At 35.7% G+C, this 21,662-nt stretch overlaps 1 protein-coding gene across 2 annotated transcripts in view; it reads left to right on the forward strand.

The window, feature by feature from the left end:
- LOC110459899 (fatty acyl-CoA reductase 1-like) overlaps nucleotides 1-12,110 on the forward strand; it is a 34,823-nt gene extending 22,713 nt beyond the window's left edge. The window contains exons 7-13 of one of the 2 annotated variants that reach the window (XM_021512378.1): nucleotides 508-552; nucleotides 1,028-1,214; nucleotides 2,856-2,937; nucleotides 3,547-3,636; nucleotides 5,773-5,902; nucleotides 7,167-7,294; nucleotides 8,242-12,110. In XM_021512378.1, coding sequence (XP_021368053.1) covers nucleotides 508-552; nucleotides 1,028-1,214; nucleotides 2,856-2,937; nucleotides 3,547-3,636; nucleotides 5,773-5,902; nucleotides 7,167-7,294; nucleotides 8,242-8,407 — 828 coding nt within the window. In that variant the 3' untranslated portion in view covers nucleotides 8,408-12,110. The remainder of the gene's footprint in view (nucleotides 1-507; nucleotides 553-1,027; nucleotides 1,215-2,855; nucleotides 2,938-3,546; nucleotides 3,637-5,772; nucleotides 5,903-7,166; nucleotides 7,295-8,241) is intronic. The other variant, XM_021512379.1, reaches the window with a different exon arrangement.
- Nucleotides 12,111-21,662: the final 9,552 nt, after the last annotated feature.

Genomic DNA, 21,662 nt, shown 5'->3' on the forward strand with positions numbered 1-21,662 from the left:
TTGTAATGTAGGGAAACATAACTAGTGGGACAAAATGATACAGATGCCCAAAAAATAGGTTTCAATTGTGTCGCAAAATTGAAAATATCTATTTTTGGACATTTTGAATTAGGCAGCAGTGACCTACTTTTACAATGTAAGTTTAACATACATATTTTGGTAATACCAAAAGTATTTTTATCAAATAGAGAACACATAGTTGTAACTACCATATCACTACCATATCAATACATGTATATCGAAAATCTGAGCTCTAGTTTTTCTGTAATCACCTAAACAAAACAACATATTTCGCCCCTTCTACAACTTCACCCACTCATTTTTCTACACCCCATTTCATGATGACCTTTCCCTAGACTTCATCTCTGCAAAAAAAATCTTATCTGTTAATGCCCACTGATTACGAAAATATTTACGAAATTTACAAATTTACGAAAATCATATCCTGTTATCTTAACAGCATCCTTTACTATGTAGCACTGTAGTGATACTGTTTACTGATTTCAGGGGTGGATAGACAACTACAACGGGCCAAGTGGTTTGTACATTGCTGTAAGTAAATCTCCAGCAGGGTCTCGAGGACAATCTATACCGCGAAAATTGTACCATGTACTCGTTTCTATAAAAATAATCTACAGTAACGAGTGTTTGTTTCTACCTCTCGTATATAAAGAGAAATATACACTTTATTTACATTTCATATGTAATAACAATAATAGTTCAAACAAGCAATGATCAGTGTGTGGTAAATTTGTGTATCGTTTATACATGTATAGCAAAATCAAATATTTTGCATAATTCTGCGTTAGCTGTTGTAAAAGGACACTAAATCCTTAACAAAAAAAAAGATATTTCAAATACTTAAAACTATCTGTAATGGATTCTTCATAATTTATATAACTTGAATTTGATGGACTGGACATAAAATATTGGCATTTAATACTTGTTCTGTATCAAGAAGAGACTCTTCGCCATCACTGTTAGACATGTTAAAAATGCACTGTATGCATGCATAATCTGTATACAGGCTGGTAAAGGAATCCTGCGGTCGGTGAAGGGAGACTTCCGCTGTGTGGCAGACATCGTGCCTGTGGACATGCCCGTCAACATGATGATCGCGGCGGCGTGGTACACAGCTGTTAACAAGCCTAGCTCAACCCTTATCTATCACTGTACCACAGGCAGTACAAATCCCTTCACTTGGGGGGAGATGGGTAAGTGTTACTACCATTATCAACCACCAGCTTGGGCCATTGACAGTAAAAACTTGTCTCTCCTCCTCCCCATCTTCTTCCTCTTTCCCAACTTCCTCCTCTTACCCATTCTCCTCTCCATATTTCTTTCCTTCCACTCCTCCTTCCCATCTTTTTCCTCTTTCCCAACTTCCTCCTCTCACCAATTCTCCTCCCCATCCTTCTTTCCTTCCACTCCTTCTTCCCATCTTTTTCCTCTTTCCAAACTTCCTCCTCCTACCAATTCTCCTCCTCATTCTTCTTTCCTTCCACTCCTCCTTCCCATCTTTTTCCTCTTTCCAAACTTCCTCCTCTTACCCATTCTCTTTCCTTCTTCGTATCTTCGTCCTTCTTTCCATCTTACTCTCCACTTCTCCTCCTCCTTTTCATCTCTGTCTTTGGTAACTCTCTCCCTACCATGCACTCATCACCAGCTTTACACATATTAATTCCATCCATTATCTCGTGATACTTACAGGTCAAAGGGAGGTAACAGCTAATTTATTAATATTTAACACTGGTTTAAGAGCTGTTCTTGAAAGAAATATCATACTTTGCGGTCTAATTTGGACTTATTGCAGTTAATTCCAAAACACACATTTACACATTAAAAACTACTGAAATTGATCAATATGAATTATAATTACAGACATGTGAAATCCAAACTTCCTCCTCCTACCAATTCTCCTCCCCATCCTTCTTTCCTTCGACTCCTCCTTTCCATCTTTTCCTCTATCCAAACTTCCTCCTCCTACCCATTCCCTGTCCCATCTTCCTTTCCTTCTTCGTATCTGTGTTTTTCTTTCCATCTTCCTCTCCTCATCTCCTAATCCTTTTTATCTCTTCCTTAACTGTCAACTGTCTCCCAACCATGCACTCATCACCAGCTTTACACAGATATTAATTCCATCCATTAACTCGTGCTACACAGAGGTCAAAGGGAGGTAATAGCTAATAAAATATTAATATCAAACACTGGTTTAGAGCTATTCGAGAAATAAATAACATGCTTTGGGGTCCAATGTTTCCAAAACACACATTTACACATTAAAAACTACTGAAATTGATCAATATGAATTATAATTATAGATTTGTGAAATACTAACTAGGTATAATACATCATCTTTTTCAAAGAAGTTCTATCAAAATTTTGACTTTTGATGTCAAAGTGCTGTTTATATTCAAACATAAAATCTTGTATTTTTTCATCATGGTATAATACTGTATATGTACATCGCAAAATTTTCACCTTGTCAATTTTTTGCCCTTCAACGGTAAAATCCATTTTCGCCCAATATCAAATTTGCCCTTCACATTTGATACCTATGTATATTGTGTTGATTACAAATAATCGCAGTACTGATCAATTTGACCTCATTACGGAGGGCAAAGGCAAAAATTGAACTGCAGTGAAAATTGTATATAGCAATACATCATTTATAAACTTTAAAACCCACTTATTGGTGACGCTCGAGTATGTTGTGATTATATTCATTTTCTTTTTTATTTATAACTGAAGGTGTTAACCAATACATGCTTAATTGAATTAATGTTTTTACATTGCTATTTTATTTCTTTGTGGTTATTACACGATGTACATGATATGAAAAATGTTCTTTACAGAGGGTGTTGTGATGAATTTCTGGAAAAAAGTCCCTCTTGACTCCTGTTTCAGGAGACCTAAGATTAGCCTCACAATGAACAGGTAAGTACATGTAAAATGATGTACCTTAATAATTCCGTCAAATTTGACTCTATTCCATGTAATTTTCCTTTAACGATAACCCTCAATTCATTTCTTATTCAATTTATACAAAATGTCTTCTACCAATGAAAAACAATTATAGTGCTCACTTTCTTAAATGATTCGTAACTTCTCATTTCTAGATAATTAGGTAATTTATAAATATCCCATCATTTTTTACGCAAAGTAAAGTTTAACAGCGTGTCATGTTGAATAAGAAGTTTTTTTTTTTTTTTTATCAACATCAACATGAAGCAAAACTTAACAGGAAAGATAGTAATAATAGTGTTTATCTATACTTGATTACAAAGTTGAGTCAACGACTAGCCTTACCTTTGGTCAAGTAGTTATAAAGTGTACAATAATTTACAAAATGTGCATCAAACAGAAAACCATAAGAACAAACCACGAAGAAATAAAATTGTATTTAACAGTCCCTACATTACTTAACTTAAGTCCAGAAAAAAAATCTTTGCTGTTAAGGTAAAAATGAATCAAGGAGAAGTACTAGGTTTTGTGAAAAGGAAAATGAGTGATGCTGAAAAAAACAATTGACGTTTTATTTTTCAGTATGATCCATGACTACTGGGTGTTCGTGAGCCACATGATACCCGCCTACTTCGCAGACATGGGGTACTGCCTCATGGGAAAGAGGCCAAGGTTTGTAGTGGCATCCTATTTAATCTGTAGAATTGGGAGGATCCACTTTCCTAGATTTGAATCAGGGATGTTACACACCACGCTGAACACCACATTTATTAACCTCACATTATGGCTGCGACAGTCGGAGACCAAACCCCTACCCTGGAGCAGGATCTCTCTTAAGTTTTAGTAGACTTCATTTTAAACTAAGTTCTGGAATACGACAGCATATTGCAAGCAGATTATATAGAGTTATAACATTCAACATGTAGTTTGAAGCACACTTAAGTGCTGTTCCCAGACCATTCCTGGCCCCTCCAGACGAGGCCTTCCTTGGCCTCGAGCTCTCTTCAGAAGCTCACATTCCGAAACCTTGAATACTGACTCTCAACTTTAAACTCCCTATAAAATTCTCCCCCAAGTACTTTCAACAATCTATACAACATTAACTATTCATGAGCGACTACCACGTGCAGAGATTAGAGGGTACTTTCTCATATCACAACAAAAGCTAACATATATTGTTGTGCTGCCTGCAACGCTAGGCGACACATAGGTATTACTTTGTCGGCGTCCTTGGCATCGTCGGTTGCGTCCGAAACAAGGTTTCCATTCTATAACTTGAGTTCCCTTGGGTTGATTGAGCTCAAACTTGGTACACATATTACATACCAATATAGCTCAAAGGAGTTCGTATTTTAAAAGTTTACATGCATTTTTGGTGGAGGTATGCCCCCTTTTATTGCCAAATAAGGGCATTGTGTAGTAAATGCAAGAACTTTTTTTAATTTTTAATCAATTCCTTTCAAATTTTGTATGGTAATGCTAGAAGCAATAATGTTCAACATATATTACGGGGTTTTCTGTCGAGTGTCAACTTTCCGCGTTGAGCAGGCGACACGTGTCATCCACTCCTGTGGAATTCTTGTTGTTCAGTCATACTTTTCTGACTCTAGAAATAACGGATGTGCTGCTCTCTATTGACACACACAATTTCACATGATATAAGCTGGTTCTTTTCTTCATCATCAATTACCTAATTTTCTGTACATTTTGTTACAAGGAATTGATTTTGGTAATGGGGGGGGGGGGGGGGGGGGAGGAACACAAATTTGTTTATTTGATTGATTGATTAATTGACTAATTGTTTGATTGGAAGTGATTTTTCTTGGTATGGAACAGTTTTTAGCTCACCTGCCCGCAGGGCAAGTGAGCTTATGTTATGGTGCGGGTTCCGTCGTCAACTTTTTGCTTTAAACAACTTCTTCTCAATAACCAAAAGGCCTAGGAAGATGATATTTGGCCAGTAGCATGCTGGGATCAAGGGCTACCAAGTTTGTTCGAATAAATGACCTTGACCCACTTTCAAGGTCACAGGGGTCAAATATGTTAAAATCTTCAAACAACTTCTTCTCAATAACCAAAAGGCCCAGGGTACTGATATTGGGCCTGTAGCATGCTGGGATGAAGGGCTACCAAGTTTGTTCAAATGAATGACCTTGACCCACTTTCAAGGTCACTGGTGTCAGATGTCTTTAAAATCTTCAAACAACTTCTTCTCAATAACCAAATGGCCCAGGGTACTGATATTGGGCCTGTAGCATGCTGGGATGAAGGGCTACCAAGTTTGTTCAAATGAATGACCTTGACCCACTTTCAAGGTCACTGGTGTCAGATGTCTTTAAAATCTTCAAACAACTTCTTCTCAATAACCAAATGGCCCAGGGTACTGATATTGGGCCTGTAGCATGCTGGGATGAAGGGCTACCAAGTTTGTTCAAATGAATGACCTTGACCCACTTTCAAGGTCACTGGTGTCAGATGTCTTTAAAATCTTCAAACAACTTCTTCTCAATAACCAAAAGGCCCAGGGTACTGATATTGGGCCTGTAGCATGCTGGGATGAAGGACTATCAAGTTTGTTCAACTGAATGACCTTGATTCACTTTCAACCTAATGTCCTTGTTCAACAATCAAGGTCAGAGGCGTCATATGTTTAAATCTTTTAATAGGTTCTTATGAAATCTTAAGATTACAAGTGTTAGATTAATAATAGGTGAGCGATGCAGGCCCATTGGACCTCTTGTTTTAGAAATTTCTTAGCGCTGTTAAATATAAACCTACAGTTTATATTTTTCACTGTTTACTCTACAGGATGGTGAAGATCTACAACAAGCTCCATCGAGCTATGAACTCCCTCACATTTTTCACCACACATTCCTGGGAGTGGACGTACAACAACCTGGACATGCTGAAGAGTCAGATGACTCCAGAAGACAAGAGGGTAACTAAACCACTCCTAAAGGAACCCAAGTCATGTTCACAGAATCCCTCATTCCTTTGTATTGTGAACCGAGTTGTTACCTTGATGCACTTTATCTTTCCTAATGTATAGCAGTTCATATAGCACAACCAGTATTACTAAAGCCGTTACACCCCGACGCCGTCAAAAGTCTCACACTTAAGAAAACCCAGTGGAGGGAGATCTCCCACACTGGACTCCTTAGAGGTTGGCAACCCTGCCAGTAAGTGTTTATGTGTGGTATTTTGATGACTGGAACTACAGGTTCTCTGTCACCTTCATCAGACAAATGGCCAGTGAAGTGTGCGTACGTACACAAAGGTGTAAGAGGCCGCAGTGGCCGAATGGTTAAGGGATCTAACGGTCTACGATCACTAGCCCTCAATACTGAGTCGCAGGTTAGAGGCCCACGTGGGGCAGCTGCCAGGTACTGGCTGCAGGTCGGTGGTTTTTCTCCAGGCACTCCGGCTTTCCTCCACCACCAAACCTGGCACGTCTTTTGAGATGGCAACCATAAAATAGCTGTCGATGTGGCTATGCTTTAAGCATATGTACAGTTAGTTGTAATATATGCAAGAAATGATGATGAAATTGAAGAATTGGTTCGGCAAGGTTTTGTTATAATACCTGGTCATAGATGTGCAAGAATCTATGAGCCCTCTCATCTCTGCTCAGTCATTAAAATGTTACACATTAACAATTACTGGTTGTGCTTTATGAATTTTGAACAACCCACACTTTGACCTGTAAAAAAAGGAAAATGTTTAGAAAACTACACTCACCCTCAGAGAGGTTGGTAACAGTGTCGTAAAAATTAAATGATGCAGTTAATGCATCCTTTCTTTTTGACCAGATCACTTCTTGCTTTTGCTCCAAATTTTTTTGGTTCAAAAATACAAATTTTGTGTATTATTACACGTTTATTGCCCTTGCAGTAGGGAAACATGATTCTTTGTTTCTCCGCGATTAATCTTGTTTCAGTTGCCCAAGTGAAATGTGATTAATCGAGGAGAAACAAAGAATCATGATTCCGTTCTTCAATGGCAATTAATATTATATTATGCCGACAAAATAACTTAATATATCAAAAACAATAACACAACAGCTAGTAGAGATGATCAGGTTGAAGTACCATTGTTGTCGTCTGCTTCCCTCATTCGGAACTAGGTTGTGGTGGCTCTTGCCGATTTGCCTAGAGAGGCTCCGAATAAGGGAAATATTCCAGACACTTTATTTTACTTTTCAGCGATTTTACTTTGATCCACGGGTCATGCACTGGCCTACCTACTTAGAGAACTATTGTCTGGGTACAAAGAAGTTCCTCCTCAATGAAGACCTGTCTGGACTACCAGCAGCTAGGGCCCACCTCAGAAAGTAAGTTCCATTATCCAGACATAAATAAAAATTAAAAAAATAAAGGTCTCAAAGCCAACTAGCCTCTGACAGGGTTTCTCATGTCTATATACCAGCCCATGTATTTTTCTGCAGAAAACACTGATGGTACCTATGAAACCATAACTAGCTTACAAGCCTCTGACAGCGTGTCTCATGTCTATATACCAGCCCATGTATTTTTCTGCAGAAAACACTGATTGTACCAATGAAACCATAACTAGTCTAAAAGCCTCTGACAGCGTGTCTCATGTCTATATACCAGCCCATGTATTTTTTCTGCAGAAAACACTGATGGTACCTATGAAACCATAACTAGCCTATGTTTTGCATTATATTTATAAAAGAAAAGAAAGGGAATCCAAAGTATAGACTAGAAATATATTAAAAAATATATATATTGATATTTATGCCTTTGTAACAAGAATATATATTTTTGAAATTTCATTTTAATACTTTTCTAGTATTTTATCATTTTGTTTGTTATGTCCCCACAATTCATATGTAGAGGGAGGGAGAGGAAGGTGCATAAATAGTAACATATGTCCGTCCATCCCATCCCCGTCCCCTGTCCCGTCCCATCCCGTCCCATGTCCATCCCATCCCCGTCCCGGTCGCCAACCTGTCCCGTCCTGTTCTTTCTCGTTCCGATTCATTATCATGACTCTACTGATTTCATTTCATAACAGATTTCACCAAAGTTTATACATAAATCAAGTAGGAGAATATATCGGACAAGTTTGTCTTTCGGGGTTCCAAGGTCAATGCTAAGGTCACTGTTGCTATTTATAGGTCAACCACTTGCAAAGGGCCAACAAAGCATTCATGTCTTACTTATTTATGTTTTGACTTCGATGCAGCAAGTTTTCTGTTATTATTCATCTCAGAACTTAGGAATAGATCTTGATGAATAAATTTGTCTCTTTCAGACTGAGGAACATCCGATACACTTTCAACACCATCCTTCTTGTAGCTTTGTGGCGTGTGTTAATTGCGAGATCACAGATTGCGCGGAACTTGTGGTTCTTCATCATGGGGCTTGTGATGAAGTTTGTGAAATATACGCGTATAACCAGTACAATCGGTGGGAAATAAGGACCCGGGTATGCTTTGGACCACGGACAACAGGATGTCGGGTACCAAGGATGGAAATAATGATGTTTAAAGGGGGAAAAATTCCGCACCCCAAAGCGGGACTGTAAAAATTCTCACTCCAGCAGTTGTTTTCTGATCAAAAGGCTGCAATCGAGATCCATTTATCCAATGAAAAGAGAGTCATGAAATTCTACGATTTCACAATCCAGTGTCTAGACTGGTAAGGTTCCACTGTACACTATTTCAAAGTGTCCTGACATATACAAGACTCCATCATTGAACAAGACAGACTAGCAGAGATATATGGATTTGTGAAATCCATATCACCGTTGAAACTGATAGATTTCGGAATGAATATGAGAGAACATAAGAGATGTGTTTCAGTTGAAAGAAATGTATGTGATTGTTGTGGACGGAGAAAATGTTTACAAAAAATGTGTCCTATTCATACAAAATGTTATGCCTTTAATAATCTTGCTAAGCACTATATAAGCATAATTTTAAGGTGTTGGTGAGATGTTTTTCTTAAACAGTAAGTAGAGTGGCCAGTTACTTATACAAAAACATTTTCTGAAAAAAACAAAATTATTTCTTTTATAATCATATGGTGTTAAGTTTACCATCCTGTCAATTGAAATTTATATCTGTATTTTTTTTTCTTACTTTTTTGAAAATTTGACAATATGTGACAATATCTTCCCGGTTTACTGTAACTGAAAATTATAAAACATAGCTGTCATTTTGACCAAAACTTAACATAAATCTCCCTCGAAACTCCCTCATTCAAGTCTCATAAACTCAAAATCTACATTCTGTGGTTAAACGATACTCTTGTTACTGCAGGATGTGTGTAATGGTCATATTAGGTGTGTCTGAATGAAATGAATGCTTTTTGGAGTTATTTTGGTACAGAAAAAAGGAAAAGAAAAATTAAGCAAAGCAGTTCACTCAGCACTTTCTCCCTCATTCGAAATGTGGAATGAGGGAGATCTCGCTCATCAGAGGTTTCAGAGGTTGACACCAATGATATTATCATGCATTCTATTGATAATAATAATGTTACATTGGGCACTATAAAGGTTAGTGCGACTAATAAATGATGAAGTGTACAACAGTGTACAATTTGATACCAGGAAATGTGTACTTTTAGTGTGTATATATTACGCCCTCTACATAGAACTGATCTGTGTGTATATTGTGTCCGTATAGAACATCAACTAGATCAGAAAAGCCTGTGTTTCGAATGTGTGTTTGTATTTCACTTCCTTCTGTCTCTGAAACAACAACAGAACTGCAAGTATTAGCCCGAGTTTTCTCTGGCCCGACACCAGAGGTCTGGTGTCTATCTGTCAAAATGTCGTAAGTCTGGGGTCAGGGCCAAAGGAAACTCGGGCTATGCAAGTATTTGTATATTATTTTCACAGTACAGTAATTATTTTCCATGAAAAAATACATGTGAAAATAGTTGTGTCATGACCGCAGCTTACAAACAAATTTGGCATAATTGATGGATTTAACAAATATGCGAAAAATTAGGGACCGTGTGAAAAATACTTTACGGTAATCAATTGTACAGTTTTAAATACAGGAATGTGGAGTTGTGTGACTTTTGAATACTTATATTTACCTCATTCACCCCTGAAGACGCATTTGAACTCTTCTAATTCAAAGGTCGGAATAGTTCATTTTGAAATTTCAGGGGTGAAAGAGTTAATAAAGACACACTGTAGACACATTGCCAGTTCATTATCTTCCCCAAAGGAAATGCATAATTTTTTTTATTAAGATATCAACTGTGCAAATGAGAGCTGTCGGACTGAAAAGTGACAAATTATAAACTCTGTATATATAATGTATAATTTACATCTATAATATACATCCTCTGTGATGTACATTAATATATATAAATGGCCAACTGTGTGAAAACAGATAAGTTCATGTTTGAATAGATGTGTGTAAATGATACCAAATGAATCTGTTTTTATATTGGCATAATGACACAATGTTGTTAGATCCATGTATAATATTTATGTTTAAACATTTAGCATCAGAATTTCTTTAATACTGAAATCTAATATATGTTGTGAGCTTTATGTGTGGGCAAGAACTACATAACATTTCATTCCTCATGTTTTTCTCCAATGACAAAACTTCAGCACATATGATTTAGATTATGTGCACATATTGCTTTTTGATTTCTGTCTATCAAAACACCCCCATGTAACATAAGACATTTATCGGTAGAAAAGATCTACATACCATTAACTCATTCACCCCTGATGACACATTTGAACCCTCCCAATTCAAAGGTTGGAATAGTTCATTGTGAAATTTCAGGGGTGAATGAGTTAATAAAACACTAAAGAACTAAGGACAACATTCCTATAGCAAAGTGTCAATTATTCAGTGTGATGCTGAAGGTATCATGTGACTGTCATGTGACCTTGTCATGTGATCAGTGTTAGCTGTGTCTTGTCAAATATTTTCTTATCTCGGTGAAACGGTGCAGGATAAAGTTGCTTCCTTTCCAAAGTGCTCAATGGGTGTTGTGAATTTAGAGGGCAGAAAATGTGAGACTCGTTTCCGGCAATCTTTGTGAATTCTGTCTATGTATACACATTCTATTGATATGCTTCATTCTCACATCAGACAATACCAAACTAATTAAATGTATGTGCTTCATTCTCACACAAAGCAACAGTATCAGATATGTGCTGCATCCTGACAGGTGATCGACAGCACCTATCATTATATGCCTTGAATATTCTCACATGAGATACCTGCATGTAATTACTGAATACCGCAGTTTAGACTTCGCCTTTTTTGCTCTCTGTAATGAGGAAAAAATTGTCATTGCAGTGAATATTAGTAAACAACATACTACAAATTGATATTAAATGAGAAGGACAAATTTAATATTGGGCGAAAATGGATTTTACCGTCAAAGGGCGAAAATTACCCGGTGTATTCAGTATGTATACTTCATTCTCATATGTGACACCAACATTTATCAATTTTATTCTCACATGAGACAATACTTAAAATCACACTCTTTATTCTTACGTGTGACAACACCAACAGTTAGATGGGTTGTTATAATTCATTTCAAGAGTAAACATGATAAAGAATTGGAATCCTTTATATATTCTCTGTGGTATAATCATTAATGAAGCAGACTTTTGGATTATTATCCTCAGACAGCTTTACTTCATCAGTACTTCCTTAGAGCAGAAATTTCATAACTTGACTCAAATAAAGTGGTGATTTACGAAAATTGAAATAGCACAAAGCAGTTATACATGACAGTAGTAACTCATGCAGTGATTGAGTTATCTCCCTTTGTGTTTTTCTTCCTTCGGTTTTGTTGTTGCTTATATTGAATAATGAAACTGACATATGTGTGATGATCCCTATCGTCTAAGGAGTACATGTATGAAAATTACTTTTGTCGATCAGTATGATACTAATTATATGTGGTCTATGTACTAGCATATGAATGAAGTTTCGTCTCATTATAGCATAACTAATAGAATCTCTCATCCCCTTGGGGGCGAGATAGGGGAATCTCAACCCGAGGGGGAAGATTCTTAAGTTGCCAAATACTAGGCTGTGCCGAGATTTTGGCAAATTAAGAATCTTTCCCCGAGGGTTGAGATTCCTCTATCTCACCCACAAAGGGGTGAATGATTCTTTTTCTCTTCCCCTGTTCTCCCATTGTGTATCATATACACAATGTAATGATAACGTTACATGCTAAATTCAGGGTTGACCTGACGTTGATGGATTGTTGACGTGACGTTATTGTATTGTTGAAGTGGCATCATACAATTGTTATGAATATGGGAATTCCCCCCTCTCAACCCTAGGGTGAGACAAGGAAATCTCACACCGGTAAAAGTGCAAATACACCTGTCCAGGGTTAGAGAAAGATATATTGTATACAATTAAATTAAAATGAATCATAATTTCATAAACAATATTTCTTCCGTTCCATCAAACTTTTGAAATTTCGAAGTATCTATCATGACAATTTTCTAAGAAAGAAGAAGGAAAAAGGAATTATAAACAGTGCTATTGGTTAATTTTCGAGAGAGAAAAAAAACTGTTCGAAAGATATCATGCAATACTCGTTTCATGATAACTTAAACAGGCAGTTTTAATATATAGCTTGTATGATGCGATTTTCTATGTATGTGCACACATGTATTTAAATGTTTGTGGTACCATTTGTTGTAGTTTTCATGTTACTTGTATGTGCTTATTTATAAACCAGATTGCATACATGTATGTATTCTTCGAGCAAATAATGTTATCTATTTCCATTGTCATCTTCATAAGGTGTACGTATACGGTAAAATAACATTAATATTAAGCCTTCTGACATAGAATGATTTCCCTGTATACCTAGCTTATAGACAATTTGCATCCATATAGCTTTATCACGTTTAACTTACTATCTATAATGTAGCTTTATATGTGATCCGAACAATTCCGAAAATAAAGTGATATTAGCGATATATCCTTGTATCTTATTGGGTCTAAAGTAGAATGTAAACTACTGTGAAATCAAATATTTTCGTGGCGCCGAAATTTCGTGGATTACGAGTACCAACTAAAATCGAGAATTGAATAACACTTGTAATTATCCTTTGTAGACCTATGAATTCATAGATGATGATTACCCACGAAATCAATGAAATTAAACACCCCACGAAAATTAGAGATTTCACGGTATACTCAAATACAAGATCATGCATTTTGTAAATGTGTGTGTCCTCTTTTCAACACTTAAATAAGTGTTTCCCAGAAGAAGGTTAATTTTCCTTACTGCTAGTAATTTTATTTCCTTAATCAACTGGTTCTGTTATTTCCGTATTAACGGTACTGCTTTTTAAATACAATGTTTGTCATTAATGAGGAAAGCCTAGGAAATGTAATTTTACAGAGAGTAGGTTTTATAATTCCTATAGATAAGGCTTTATGACATAAATGTTAAAACAAAATATTACTATCATTTTCTGCATTGACTAACTCAATTTTTTTGAACTAGGTGTTTTAGTGCTTCGTGTTGCAATAATAATCAAAAATAAAAATAGTAATCTTTATTTAACGTCGTGTGCAATTGTCAACAACAAACATAAGCTCTGTAGAGCTTTTATTACGACGCCGCTAAGGGAACAAATGGTGTTTTGGTGGTGGAGGAAAACCCACGGGGGAAAACCACCGTGCCATCGGAGGGAAAACAACTAACCCTATCAGACATCACTCTCTTTTTTCCACCACCGCTGGGGATCGAACAGAAATTCTTCGGAGAGCGAGTGATCTGAAGCTCATGCTTGATTGCACACAGTAGTACAATGACTGTGCGCGTTAGCGATCACAGCTACTGAGGCACCCAGTAAATACCACAGGTGCTGGACACGCTTACAGGATGTGTATATACTATATGATAGCACTACACATATTATATAGTATATGCAAATCATATTAGTGTAGTGTGTCGAGCACCTGTGGTAAATATGGTTTTTTTGTCAATCGATTAATCAACAAAGTAAATAAGATGTGCTAAGTTTAATTTATTGTGACGTTTCACTTTGACAAATGTTTAAAAAATTATTTTTGTTTTGTTTTTTTCCCCTCTTTTAAATGAAAAGAAGTTCCTCGTGTCACTGTACTGTTCCTCAGATGTAAAAGTTCAGTAATTTAGTTGGCTATATGGGGCACTATAGAAGGTAAAAGTCAGATTTGGACTCATATTTTACTGTTACACATGTCATGTTTTTCAACACATACAAATCATCTGTGATTTTTTTCAGATAAGAATAAAAAAAAAATATTATTAAATCATGGATATTGTTTTGTTTTATTCGTACCATGAACAGAAATATAAAGAGTATATTTAATTTAAATGTTCCAAGTTGATTACTATTGATATTGATAGCAGACGTATGGCAGAATATCAAATTTTTTTCACTTGTGTGGTATATGCTGCCAAAGGAGTGAATTATATTGTATTCAATAGAAAAGATCGTAAATTTTCTATCTTTTACATTTTAAAACTACTGTGACGAAAATGTTACTGCTTCAGGACAGATGGGGATTTAATCCATTAATTTGAGACGGATAGTATAGAGCGAATGATTGATTAATATTGTATTTTGTTCTATCAACGTCGCCTACAAAGCAAATTACTTTTAACCCATTTACCCCTAAATTCTCATTTGAACCTTACCAAATGAACGACTGGATGAGTCCAGTTTAAATATGTAGGGGTGGAAGGGTTAAGTAGCCATTTGTTCTTAACATCAACCCACAATTCGACTTCATACTTATGAATATCAACTGAACGATGTGAATGTCTATGATGCAAGCATGCCAACGTTATAATTTCTTTTAGTCAAGTTTCATTCATACTAAGTACCAGCTGAAGTCATTCAATTAAGTTCTTATATTTCACTTCTAGTAAGATTATGACAAAGCTGTTATTTTATCAAAGGTTGATTAATTGCTGTTACTTTGACCCTGGCATCCTGAAATACAAACTCATTTAATGCATCATCATACTTTATCAATTCAACTGAATGTTTATGTTTTTTGTATATATGAAGTGCGATTTAAATAAGTTTAGAAATGAAGTCGCTAGAGTGTTAATGGTAATGATATTAATGACATTGTGCTTGATAATGGCTCCCAGAAACACGAATTCATCAGAGGCATTCTCATATTTGATCTTTGTTCAAAGAAACAAATAAAAATTAAGTCGCATGAGCGATGACTGAGCTGGTTGACATTTTTTCTATAAATAGTGACAATGAATTTGGCCTTGACCTTGGGTCAGAGTATCCTTGTATCCTTGCTTGACATTTGCATGAAGTTTAATCAACATCTGTTGAGAAATGAAGTCGTTAGTGATGACATAAATAATTTCTGTTAACCTTTCTGTCTTATAAGTATCCTTAAGTCATTCAAGTAATTTTGAAGAAAATCTGTTGTGTTACTACTGAGGAAAGGAATGTTAATCTTCTGTTAGTCAAAATCTAGAAGTTAATATTAGCACAGGCGTTTGCATCTGGTATGTATAAATATGCGAAAATATAAAATAGTCTTCCCTTCCCTACTATATTGACAATATATACATGTAGAAGGGTAGGGAAGCCCAATTGATATTTTCACATTTTATAAAAAAAAATCACTCAGAATGTATATTAGTTTTTATCCAAATAAACAAGTAATTAAACATGGGTATTGTTTTCACTGTATGAAAATGTTCATGTATGGGTTATAACAAAATTGTCTTTGCTTCAAGGACATACTTCCAAGCCTTTTACTGGTAACACATGCATGCGTATACAGAGTTGCTTCCCCTTTCTAGACTTTGCCTTTTATTTTTTTTCGTCCGGAAGTAGACGTCCAGTGGGGAAACCGGAAGTGTACCCTTGAAGCGAAGCTCTTTAATGGTAACACATGCGTGCGTAAACAACAGAGTTGCTTCCCCTTGTTACACTTTGCTTTTATTTTTTTTCGTCTGGAAGTAGATGTCCAGTGGGGAAACCGGAAGTGTATCCTTGAATCAAAGACAATTGTGTTTCATCCCATTCAATCTGTGCTAATATCAGCAATTTATTTCTAGATTTCTAGATTTTGACAAACAACTTGAAATTACTTTCCTTAGATGCCTGTAATATTAGCGTACAAATGTAACATTGTAAATAAATGGTTATATGTGAAGCTGAAAAGGAAGTTCTGTGATGTATGCAGTTTTCATTTCCGGGGAAATCTGGAACAACTAGAATCGAAGTGGTATGTAATTATTAACCATGACAATAACGATAGTTTGTTAAAGGGGCTGCTCGGGGGGAAAATGTCATATTTGCAAAAATGGCATACACATGTTTAAAATACCTTCTTATGAAATATACCGATTCAAATTTTGCTGAAATTCTCTCCCTAAGAGTAAAAATTATAATTATATTAAAGAAATCCTAAATCGTCACCTGACAGTCGAAAACTCTCAATTGACCCAGATCAGTGATGTAATTTTACCACAGGCACGAGGAATCAATAACGTTATATATAACAACAACATATAGGTAGAAATACTACACTTGCATCATACATGACCTTTGAAAACAATTATTTACGTATAGTATTGTTGTCTTGTCCGCTAATTGAGTCCGACATGGCACATGACGGCGTGCAATTGTTGTTATCTTAACTGCCTCATTTTCGAAACAACCACGCGACATATATAAATAGATCTGCGCTAAATTTACGCGGGGCTTCCCCGAGATTTCAGTGGTCAAAACTGGACATTTCAAGCAGAACTCGACCATCATATTGCCGTGGTATAACTTTTGGAAGGCCAGAGAACGCATTTAGACCCACTCATTTTGTAATTTTTTCCCCGACCAGCCCCTTTAAAACATTCTATCAAATATATTAAATAAAACATATCGACGCAACAATTGCGCAAATTTTGATATGTGTTTATTTTGTGTTGGTAGTAGTGTGTTACAGGGATAACATTCGTCTAAAATTCGTTGGCAAATCTACACAGAATGATATATTATTTTTAGCTCACCTGCCCGAAGGGCAAATGAGTTTATGCCATGGTGCGGCGTCCGTCGTCCGTCTGTCCGGCTTCAACGTTTTACTTTAAACAACTTCTTCTCAAGAACCAAAAGGCCCAGGGTACTGATATCGTGCCTGTAGCATGCTGGGATGAAGGGCTACAAAGTTTGTTCAAATAAATGACCTTGACCCCCTTTCAAGGTCACAGGGGTCAAATATGTTAAAATCTTCAAACAACTTCTTCTCAATAACCAAAAGGCCCAGGGTACTGATATCGTGCCTGTAGCATGCTGGGATGAAGGGCTACAAAGTTTGTTCAAATAAATGACCTTGACCCCCTTTCAAGGTCACAGGGGTCAAATATGTTAAAATCTTCAAACAACTTCTTCTCAATAACCAAAAGTCCCAGTGTAATGATATTGGGCCTGTAGTATGCTGGGATGAAGGGCTACAAAGTTTATTAAAATGTATGACCTTGACCAATTTTCAAGGTCACTGGGGTCAGATGTCTTAAAATCTTCAAACAACTTCTTCTCAATAATCAAAAGGTCGAGGGTACTGATATTGGGTCTGTAGCATGCTAGGAGGAAGGGCTAAAAAGTTTGTAAAAATGAATGACCTTGACCAATTTTCAAGGTCACTGGGGTCAGATGTCTTAGAATCTTCAAACAACTTCTTCTCAATAACCGAAAGGCCCAGGGTACTGATATTAGGCCTGTAGCATGCTGGAATGAAGGGCTACCAAGTTTGTTCAAATGAATGACCTTGACCCACTTTCAAGGTCACTGGGGGTCAGATGTCTTAAAATCTTCAAACAACTTCTTCTCAATAACCAAAAGGTCGAGGGTACTGATAATGGACCTGTAGCATGCTGGGATGAAGGACTACCAAGTTTGTTCAAATGAATGACCTTGATCCACTTTTAACCTGATGTCCTTGTTCGACATTCAAGGTTACAGGCGTAATATGTTTAAATCTTTGAATAGGTTCTTATGAATCAAACACTGATATTCTGCCTGTATCTGTATTTTAGTCCACTTTTAAGATTACAAGTGTGAGATTAATACCAGGTGAGCGATGCAGGCCCATTGGGCCTCTTATTAAGTCTTTTAGTCTTAATCTAAGTTCAAATTAAGGACGACAACTGTTGCAATGTAGTGAAGTCGTATTATTTTAACAACATATATGATCAGATACTGGTGGAAGGTTCAAGGACCTTCAGATGTTCAGAAAGTTTTATAATATTAGTTGATTGATACTTCGTAAATAAGCGGTATCACCATATGATTAAAGAACAGAGTCTACCAATGGTTGTATACCGTCCTAGTACAAAGCATAATGAAAAAGAGAACGTTGAACAAACAAATTATTAAATCAGACGATGTGACCTCAAAAAGGATGGAAGGGACCATAAAACGGGCGACACAAACTTGCATGGATGCCACGAGTAATTCAGGAAACGATTGCCCTTCCTGAAAACGTACTTTGGGAGTTCATGATGTCTGATTAAATTATTTAATGCACTTCGTAGAAATGTTCCAGTATTCTTCAAGGAACTTGTGCTACGATACGTTCCAACAAGACCACACAAGTCACATTCTGGCCCTTTACTGACTATTTCGAATTATGTGCCGTCACTTCCTCAATATGATGCTTTAAGAAATCAGCAGGGGCGCTGTGGAAGGGTCTTCCAATGCAAGCCTCCTCAAAATACATGCATTTTTAGTTGGTTTGTTTTGTTAAGAAGCCATTAAACATACATCGCTTTTAAACTGTTCCAAACTTGATATTTCTAAATTAAACGTCGATGTTTTAGTGTGCTGTTAGACTCTGCTTTGAATATTTTTGTCATATTTTTATCCTAACAATTGTGGTTTTATAGTTGTTTTATGTTAAGTATTTTAGAGAATGTTTGCATTCATTGATAGGGCTCTATGCAAAATCAATAAATCATTATTTTTGTCATATTAATATGCATGTACTGTCATCCAATACACGTTGTAAATTTACCCTACGAATACCAACTGAATGCAGTTTTTGTTTGAATAGCATTGGTCTATGCATTAATTATTCATTATATTAGTTTAATGTTTTACATACACATTTTGAATCTTCCAGATTTAGGAACTGAAAGTAAGGAATAATAGAGTTATATTAAAATATGAAGTTGTTTATATAATTCTTTGGGTGCTGATGCATTTTTAAATAATCTCGTTATGTGCAAATGGTTTTGCCAGATTGTCATACTCCTGCACACGAGTTAATATATATTATATACATACATATTACTCTGCACTGTACCACTGTAAAAACTCCCGGCCAACACCACTGACAGGGGCACATACACTTTGTCAGTCAACCATCACTGAAAATAAATTTGCATTGAAATTACAAATTTATCTTCCAAATTATGGTAATTAATTCAAGCTCTGACCCTAAACTCATTTAAAACACTTGTAAATGGGAAGCATGACACGAAACAATGACATATGTCGCAATGTTTTTCCGAATCGTAATAGTAATTTGGTGCTAACATACTTGTGAGCATTTGCAAGAAGGAGAATTATTTATTAGATGATTCAATTCCGAGACCTTAAATGTCTGTACTGAAATGTCATACTATGCCACTGTTAGATGATGAAAGTTTGACAGTAAATCAACCAAAAGGAAATTGAATACTTTGTTAATGTAATTTGAATTAATAAATGTATTTCTTTTCATTGATATATTAAGCAAATGGCAAACATAATGCTACTCTTGTTTTTTTATATCATAAAATGTTTTTGTCGCAATATATCTTTATTTTTTCCTTTGGTTTTATGCAATTTGAAAGCATTATGTTGTATCTACAATAAGGATTTGATAAAAACAAGTATAGAAAAGGATTTGTGTCTACAAATTTGGAGAATTATTTGAATAGGTCAAGATATGTTAGTGTGGATCTCTTTCAATAATTTGCTTCTTCGCCAGTTCGTATACCTACAATCATGATGTCTGGAGGAGTGGAGTACCTACCACTAAGTCATCATACAACAAGACAATTAGAAATATTTCATTAGAAAGTAAGGAAAACATAACACTAGCACTATTGTGAAACGAGGAAAATCATCCCAACACTTGTACTTTGACACAAGAAATGCATAAAGTGTTACATGCCGATATAAAACAAAAAAATGTAAAACCACATTTTAAAATAGTAGAACCATCTGAGAATAAGTTATGTTTTAAAAGACTACATAAGAACTAATATCATGTCAAGAAAGATGCATGGAGAATTTAGCGAAAAAAATGTCAAATGTCGTCAAATAATTGATGAAAATGGTGTTCCTGTTGCAGTATAATGGTACACGAAGTTAATTGTAACTTTGTCCATTTTGAATTCCAAATCATCCTTATGATACAGGGTAAAGGTATTTACAAAATAAAGTATTGAATCGCAAAACGTTTTAAAAAACAAAAACAGTAAAGGCAGATATTTTCCCTCAAAAACGAACATGTCTACTATCAGATACAAATTATTCAAAGCTTCACATTCTAGGAGAATTTTGAACAAAATGAATGATTTAATCTGACGATGTGACATTAAATAGGATGGTAGACACCTTGAAATGGGCGATAGAATTTGCACTGATGACACCAGAGGTTCAGCAAACGGGTGGTTGTTTTTCCGGAAATCTGCTTTGGACGTCCATGATGCCTGGTCGCTTGTTCTGCCCTGTGGTTCCCGCCATAGACCCGAAATATCGATCGCCAAATGAGCTTGAGGTATTTTCTTTTCTTTTACATACAACTTCCATTCCGTTTTTATCCATTAAAACTGTGTATTACTGTATACAATCAATGAAAAACAAACAAAAATATGTTTAAACCATTTTTTCTGATTGAGCAGGAATTCAACTGTCACTTTCGTCTTCAGGTAGAATACTTCAAATTGATGATTGGTTGTTATCGTCGGAATATACAACCTGTGAAAGATGGTACGATAGGTAATTTAAATTTGTTTTATGTTTTTTCTTGGTCAATTGATGTTTTACTAGATGTCTTTTAAATTTTGTAACACTCTTTCTGTTTCCATGTCAGTTTTTTATTTATATATTTATATAGAATAAATGAATCTTCAAAATAACCTCGCTGTCATTTTCAACATATTTAGCTATATTACTTACGACATCATCATTTTCTCGTGAAGAAATGTAATTTATATTTCAAGACGTCGTTTCCAACACAAGTATTTAAAGGTCGTGTTGATCATATACTTAAATTTGTTTATAATATTTTCAAATACTCGTTCATACACAGAAATAATTGCATCTTGCAAATAGGAAAGAAAATTCAACTTAGCAATTTGATGACCCAGAGGAACATGCCTTCAGGTAAATTGTTACAGTCTGGTATTTGTTTAGTGTATTTGAAATGCGATAATATTTACTACTGAATTTCTTCCTTTGTTATGGTCAATTATATCTAAGAGATTCTGTAATAATAGTGAAATGCCTTAGGCGATGCCAAAATATTGGTAAGAAATAGGAACGTAAGACGTACTGTTCTTGGAGATGTTATGACCTCAACGTCATCAGCTGATATCGATGACGTTTATGACCTAAACGTCATCAGTTGATGTTGATGACGTGTATGATCATGAATTTCCATCATGATTTTAGGAAAGAGGAACAAAGTATGTCTT

The sequence above is a fragment of the Mizuhopecten yessoensis genome, unplaced genomic scaffold (genome assembly GCF_002113885.1).
Source record: "Mizuhopecten yessoensis strain PY_sf001 unplaced genomic scaffold, ASM211388v2 scaffold10275, whole genome shotgun sequence".
In the NCBI taxonomy this organism is placed as follows: Eukaryota; Metazoa; Mollusca; class Bivalvia; order Pectinida; family Pectinidae; genus Mizuhopecten; species Mizuhopecten yessoensis.